Source organism: Alligator sinensis, unplaced genomic scaffold (assembly GCF_000455745.1).
Source record: "Alligator sinensis unplaced genomic scaffold, ASM45574v1 scaffold595_1, whole genome shotgun sequence".
Lineage (NCBI taxonomy): Eukaryota > Metazoa > Chordata > Crocodylia > Alligatoridae > Alligator > Alligator sinensis.
In genome coordinates this window covers 144,180-151,798 of record NW_005843385.1, presented here as the reverse complement: position 1 = coordinate 151,798, position 7,619 = coordinate 144,180, and the positions used below count along the sequence as shown (strand labels likewise).

Sequence of the window (7,619 nt, the reverse complement as noted above, 5' to 3'; positions counted from 1 at the left end):
GAAGGGGCATCAGGAGTCACCTAGTCCTGGTCCTGCTCTGAGAAGGGGGCTGGACTAGATGTGAATGCTTGAGGTCCCTTCCAACCCTCATTGTCTATGATTCCCATTCTAGACCAACTCTTGCTCAAAGGGGGGTGGGATGGGGTGGTGAAATTGCCTACCGTGGATGTCTTCAAGAGGAGACTGGACAGTCACCTTACTGGGGTCACCTGACCCCAGTTGTCTTTCCTGCTTGGTGTGGGGGGATGGATCTGATGATTTTCTGAGGTCTCTTCCAGCCTTACAAGCTATTAAAAGCAGGACCAGCCCCAACTACATCATCTCAGACAAGGCTTTGTCTAGCCAGGCCTTAAAACCCTCTAAGGATGGAGACTGCACCACCTCTCTGGGGAGCCTGTTACTGTGCTTCACCACCCTCCTAGTGAGAGGGTTTTTCCTAATATCCAACCTAAATCTCCTTTGTTGCAACTTGAGCCTATTACTCCTTGTCGTGTCATCTGCTCCCACTCAGAACGGTCCAGCTCCATCCTCTTCAGGGAGTTGAAAGCTGCTACCAAATCCCCCCTTAGTGTTCTCTTCTGCAGACTAAATAAATCCAGTTCCCTCAGCCTCTCCTCACAAATCATGTACTCCAGCCCCGCAATCATTTCCGTTGCCCTCCACTGGACTCTCTTCAATTTTTCCATATCCTTTCTGTAGTGAGCAGCCCAGAACTGGACACAGGACTCCAGCTGTGGCTTCACCATGTCTGAATAGAGGGGAAGGACAGACAAGGTTCTTTGGGTAGATGTGATATTTCTTAGTAGACCAACTAAATAGTAGAGAAAAATGTTCATTGCAAGCCTTTGGCACAAACACCCTTTTTCAGGCATAGGGAGAGTTTGCTGTGCTCTACAGGGTAGAATAGAAGTCAATATGCAAAATGCAGGTCTGTGAAAATGCAAATGTGTGTCAGTGAGGATCAGAGGGAATGGCAGATAATGGGTGTGAGACAGGTAGGGAGTGGGTGGGGGAGTGGAGAATATTGACCTGGTGATAGGATGTAGCTGGTGAAACGCAGACAGGTTACCTGAGCATAACTGGCCTGACCACCCAGCAGCGGTGAGGCAGGGACAGGAGCACTCTTCCCACCTCCTGAGGAAGCCAGGCCATTGGGCAGCTGAAAAGGCAAGATCCATGGTCCAGAAGGGAGCAGGCAAGAGATGGGCTGATGGCAGCCCAGTGAGGGGCTCTCAGCTGAGATGGGGCTGACCCCTGAGCTCTGGCTCCCAATCCCAGTCACAAGCCAGACCAAGAGCAAGTGACAGAGGCTAGACTCGAGGATCCCCATGCAGGGGACAGCTCTCCCCTTATCTGAGAATGCCCGTCTGCGGCTCCCAGGAACATGACCTGGTCCCTAGAAGCACATGTGGCCCCAGCTGTCTGCTGCCTCCTGGAGAAACCATGGCTTCCTGCCTCCTACCACCTCTCTGCCTGGTGCCTGCACCCCACAGGAACTGGCATGGACATGGATTGCAGCCTTCTCCTGGAATGGCTGCTCCCAGACCAGTGGGAAAATCCAAGCAGCAAACGTGAGTCAGGTCCTACCCAATGGTGCTGGTTCCTGCACAAACAGGAGGGCAGGCAGAGCTACGAGACTAGGCAGAGTGGGCACCTGCAGGGCCATGTCACTACAACATCCCAAGGCAGACCTCAGCCTTACGCTGCTTCTCAGTGTTTCTGAATGCTTCTTCAGGAGCTCAGGACAAGCAAGAGGTGAGAAGATATAGAAAATGGCCAAAATCATAGCAGTGGCATAGTTTCAGTTTCATAGATGTGAGGGTCAGACGGGACCTATTAGAGTTTCGAATCCGACCCCCTGCCCTGGGCAGGAATGAGGGCTGGGATCAGATGACCCCAGCCAGGTGTCTGTCCAATCTCCTTTTAAACACTGCCAAGGAAGGGGACTGCACCACCTCCCTTGGAAGCTTATTCCATATTTTGGAAACCCTCACTGTAAATAATTTTTTCCTGTTGTCCAATCTGAATTTGCTCCTTCAGTTTGTGGCCATTTTTACTAGTTACCCTGACAGGCGCCCTGGTAAAAATTGTATTCCCTTCCAAGAGGATGTGAAGGGAGAGGCTTCCTTGCTGCCTGAGGAAACCAGGGTTGCTAACGCACAAAACATTTTTTACTGGCACTTGAAAACTGTGAGCTCCATCCTGACACATGGAAGACAGGATGCATGTATTGCCCTTCAGATTCATTGGCCTTTGGGCTCGGGCTCCAATGCTAGGAAGGCTGCAGGCTCTCTGGATGGCAGGACCTGCATGCAGCGGGATCCTTGCAGAACATAGATCTGGGCTGAAAGCACCATGATGATGGTGAAGAGAGGCAGAGGCCAGGTGGCCAGCAGTGGCACCACTGAGAACAGACTGAGTGCTCATCTGGGGGCAGGGATGCACTGTCAGCTACCTCATGCTCCGCTGTCAGTGCAGAAGCCTTGGGCACAGGGTGTAGAGACCACATTTCTTGGTTTTATAAGGAACTGCTCTATGAAGCAGGCAGTGTTACAGCTTGAAGGAGGAAAGGCTCTTCCTGACCCAGCCCTAAGTCCTGCACAGGATTTGGGGGAAGGGGTGAGTGTCCCTGAGCTGCTCGGCTGAAGCTACCACAGTGTGGTTGGGTTTGACATCCACATGGGAGGGAAGATAAGACAAAAACTTCCCCAGCCACCTTTACCTTGAAGAAGGGAGACTGCACCATAGGGAGGAGCCAATGAGACAGGGGAGAAGAGAGGTCCTGAGGAGGAGAAGCCCATGCAAGCAGCCTGGGAACTGCTTCAGAACATCTTATTGGAACAGCCAGTATTGGGTAATGGATGCAGTGGAGAAGCAGGAAAAAGGTTTCTTTCTGACAGTGGAAGTCAAACCTATGGAGGAAAATGAGAAAGGGCAGAAACGCCAGCCAATCAAGTGTCAGACTGTAACGAGACAAGGCCAGCAAGAAGTGGAGAATAAACATTCAGGAGGCATAGAACGCAACAGGAAACATTTTCTGAAGACCATGAGAAGCTGAAGACCTGCCAGGGAATCAGTCATAGATCCACATGCAGGTGGCAGTCACCTGTTGGCTGCTTCACCCTTGGAATGGGACAGGAGGGTGATTTGGCAGTGGTCATCATCACTGCTCAGTCCTTTTTGAATCTGCTGTGCTCACCTCATTTGGGGAAGGGGCTAGAAGAGGGGCCCCAAACATAGGCTGTCCCTCCTTATCTTACCCAACTGGATAGCTGCTTCCAGGGGCATCACTAAAATGGCAGTTGAAACACAAAAAATGTCCTTTGCATCCTGAAATGTACAAATCCTACTAGATGGCCTGATCAGCAACAGGCTTGAACACAGAAAAGCTGTTGTGAAGTGGGATTTCTTCGGTGCAATCAAGGTTGTGTACAGACCAAGCTCTTGCAGAATCAATCTTCACATCCAGACTGTGACTAGAGGACTCAGGAGATTCCCCTAGGGGAAGAAAAGCTGGACCTGCAAAGGAAGCAAGCTAAGTCCTCCGAGCCCTTTCTGTTGTGTCTTCCATTCCACTCGGAGCCAAGCCCCAAGGGGTGCTGTGAGCTGCATGCAGACACTTCTTTGAGCTGGGACTGGTGCTCATCTTCTTTGGTATCTGTTTTCCCCCAGTGGCTGGGTTGTAGCTGGAGGAAAGGCAGAGGCCATGGATAGGGGGTGACTTGGGATTCCTCAGACTTGATTTTGCACTGAGTGGGTGGAGGATGTGGCAGGCCAGTAGGGGGCGCTCCTGCGTTGAGCCACCCGCCTCACTGTGCCCAACCACCTTCCAGGCTCCATGTGCCTCCCTTGGGATGCCTCATGTCTGGCTGACCCCCTTCCTGGAGCATACCTGCAACCCTGGGGGTAACACTGCCACCACCCAGGGTCTGGATTGATTTTTGGCCCTGTGTCCCCTGGGAAACACAGGCCTAGTAGTCTTTACCCACTGCAAGAACTTGTGTTCTTCCTTCACTCTGAAGCACAAATAGTGCTTCAAATAGTCAGACGAACCAAAGGGACTCCAAGGCATAATCTAGACTCACTCCCAGTAAGTCTCCCATGCTAGGTACAAAGGATAACTTTATTGGTTACAAGGGGTAGGCTGGGAATAGGGTAGAGGGTAGAACAATATCAGAGAAATCCCTTAGAACAAACAGGGTGGCCAGGTAGCCTTTGATTACGCATATGAGTTACCGCAAGCTATATATCTAGTTAGATCTCAGGTAACTTACTGACAAGTATCATCCAGAGGCAGGTGGAGATTCCCTCTGGAGGCAGGCAGTTCATTGAACATGATTTCCAAGAGAGAGAGCGTGAGTTTCAGATGGTCCAGCTTCTCTGAAAGTTTTCATCATGGCTACTGCCCCGCCTCCTGGGCAGTCCTTAACTGCAGAGGGGAGAGGGTCACCATTCACAACCAGCCTGGTGGGGGTTCAGGCCTTCAGTGCCACGGCAGGGATGCCCTTCTCTGCAGCTTAGGGCACTGGTGTCAGAGGGCCCTGGAACTAGCAGGAAATATCTGACGGGTCCTGGGGCTGCAGCTCTGTGATGGGGGGAAGCAGGAAAATGTCAGTCTCCCAGCTTGGGCTCCACGGGCAACTTGGTGCATCTTGCCTCCCCCAAGAAATGGAGTGCTTGTGTGCCATGGGGGTTCTGGACCCACTGGCATCTGCCCTGCTTTGGGTACCACAGTGCCCCTCAGGCAGTCCCAAACTAGGAGGGGCCGCACTTCTCCCAGACCATGGCCTCCAGGAACTGGCAGCAGCCAGGTTGTGTGTGTGTGTGGGGGATGGGGGGAGGGACCCTGGGGTCCTACCTGCATGGTGCTCCTGGCCTGCATTGCTTGCCGTGGCTTGGTGCTGCCTGCAAGAGGAAAGAAGTGTCCTGAACCTGGGCAAAGTGCAGTGCCCAACTGCACCTCTGTGCCACCGTCCTGGACCTGGCACCACTCGTGGAAGGGAGCAGGGCAGGGGCTTAGCAGCTGTATGTCCCCACAGGGTTTGTGCTGCAGTAACCAGAGGGACCCATAACATGGTGTGTCCCCCTGCTCCTGGCCAACAGAGGACAAGGTTGTCAAGTAAGAACGGTCCCAGCCCAGCCCAGCACAGCTGAGACTAGGAGAGGAAGTACCAGCTTATAAGAGAGAGCCAAAGGATCTCTTATAGGCTGGTACTTTATTTTAAGGGTGAAGGAGCAGAAGAGAGAACCTCAGGTAGATAAAGCTGCTTATTATGAGCTGCCAGAGAAGTGGTACTGGGGGAGTTACCTGATGCCAGCCCTTAACACAGAACTAGCATTGCTACTGCAGCGCCGTGGGCTAGAGCCTTGCACAGGAGACAGGACAGGAGCACAGCACAGATCAGCAGCAATGAGTCACCCTGAGGCTGAGCTTGCAAGGTGAACCAGGAAACACCTGGGACAGCCCAGGGAAGCACCTGCATGGCAGGGCCAGGGCCAGGCCTGGGCCCAGGGTCAGGGCCAGGGAGGTGTATGAGCACAGGTTTTGAGCCCAGAGGGGAAGTCTGGCCCTGGAGGTTGCTGGGACAAGAGCTGCAGGGCAAGGGGAACGCAGGTGCTCTGCTAGCTGGTACTGGAGACGGCTGTGAAGGCAGGCCAACAGGGTGCTGGTGCCCACAGGGGAATAGCTCCAGGGCAAGGGGAGTCCTTGTCATACAGGCAGGTAGCCATGGTTTGTGTTTGGACCCAAACGAGGTAGAGTTTGTATTTTCCAGAAGGCTTTGTCCTAGGTTAAAGTGTTAAGAGGCATGCCAGTGTTTATAGACCAGCTAGCAGCCTTGATTCAGGGCATACCGTAGGCCTAGGCCTGCGGCGAGAAAGTGGAGGTAGGGGGGTGGAGTTTAAAGTCTAAAGAGGAAAAGGGACAAAGAATGAAGCTTAGCTTGGGAAAAAACTGGGTAAGGTCCAGAGCCAGGGCCAGGAGTACCCATTAGGCAGCCTCCCCTCTAATCAAACGATACCAAGATGTGAGGCGTGATTTTGGATGGCACTGGGACTAGAGCCTGGTAAGGGTCATGTGAGCACCAGGGTGTCATAGTCCCCTGGACCACTAACCCAGCTATGCAGCTGTGCACAGGGGTGGGCTGGGGTCCCTACACCTCTGCCCTTGGAGCAGCCCCCCAGGGAGCACCAAGGACTATGACCCACCTGCTGCTGTCCCTGCTGCACCCCCAGCAGTTGTCAGGGATGGGCAGAGCAGACCTAAGACATGCCCCAGACTGACCTGGAGAGCACAACCCACAGCAGCAGGGCCCCAGCAGCCAGCACCAGTGGCATGACCACAGCGATGGCCACGTACCCTGGCGTGATCCCCGCCGGCTTGGACTCCTGCTTCCCTGCAACACAGACACCCATGGTCCTGGCATATGGGGGCTCCAGGCTACTCTCAGCCCCAACGCACACCCTGGGGGCAGAGTCCATTACCTGAGATATCCGTTTCAAAGGCCCATTGCGATGCCTTCCCCAGGCCAGCAGCTGTAAGGCCCTGGACTGTCACCGTGTAGTTGGTCCCGGGTCTCCAGTGGGGCGGCCTGTACTCAGTGACCGATGGGTTCACCTGCACCACCTGCTCCTCCAAGAATCCATCATCGTTCTCTCTCCAAGCCGTGATGTTCAGCTGCAGGGAACAGCGCAGCACTGGGAGGACTCAGGCCTGCCCTGATCCCCGCTCAGTAACAGGGGCAGCGAACCCCACTGTGTCCCCGGGGCCGGGAGGGAGTGTGCCCCCACCCACAGCCCTGCGCTGCACGGGCAGCATGGGGGTCCACCTTGGGACCCAGCCAGAGCTATCCCATGGCCAGCAGGATGGCCCTGATGCACCAGGACATCTCCCAGGGGGCTGCCTGTTTGCCATGGTCCCAGGGATGGGTGGGCCTTGCCACCACGTGCAGCAGCATGAGGAGCTGACAGGAGCCCAGTGCCGGCCCTTCACCGTTATTTCTTTGGATGCAGAGGAAGTAGAGGGACCAAACACAGGCTCTGAGCATCATGGACAGCACAGACATGCGGTGGGCGGGTCAGTCCTATCATGTCAGGAAGAGCAGCAGGGGGTGCCTACGGCCTCCTGGGAGATGCTCAACTGCACCTGCCACCTCTCCCTGCGCAGTCCCTGCCCCCCGGCGCAGACCGGGCTCCTGGCTGGGCCACGCACTAGAGTCCACTGCCCAGTACCTGGTACCCGAGGATGTCCCCATGGCAGGACGGCAGCTGTTTCCACCGCAGGGATCCGGTGCTGGGGTCCCTCGGCTCTATCTGGGGCTGGCGGAACGGCGGGTCACTGCCCAGGCCTGGGGGCCGGGCCCAGCACCCACAGCTCAGCACTTGGGGGGAAGATGCAGGCCGAGGAGCTGTGGCTGGGCTCTGCCCTTTATTGACAGAGACAATTGCTGTGGGGGAAGCAGGAGCTGGGAGGTCATGCAGCTCCTTCTTGGTAGCCGCAGCAGTAGGGGAATTGCCCTGCTCCCTACCCCTGCTGTGGGTGCAGCATCCCCATGCTCTGCTGCTCCCCTCACCCCAGCTCTGTGCAGAGTCCACGGCTCCCACACATGGCTTACAATTCC

General features: G+C 55.0%; 1 protein-coding gene across 1 annotated transcript in view; it reads right to left on the bottom strand.

Moving 5' to 3' along the window:
* Positions 1-4,208: 4,208 nt before the first annotated feature.
* LOC102388166 overlaps positions 4,209-7,619 on the bottom strand; it is a 15,754-nt gene continuing 12,343 nt past the window's right edge. The window contains exons 6-10 of the mRNA XM_025195069.1: positions 7,231-7,336; positions 6,484-6,676; positions 6,359-6,395; positions 4,859-4,905; positions 4,209-4,585 (exon numbers count right to left, since the gene is read on the bottom strand). Coding sequence (XP_025050854.1) covers positions 4,548-4,585; positions 4,859-4,905; positions 6,359-6,395; positions 6,484-6,676; positions 7,231-7,336 — 421 coding nt within the window. The 3' untranslated portion in view covers positions 4,209-4,547. The remainder of the gene's footprint in view (positions 4,586-4,858; positions 4,906-6,358; positions 6,396-6,483; positions 6,677-7,230; positions 7,337-7,619) is intronic.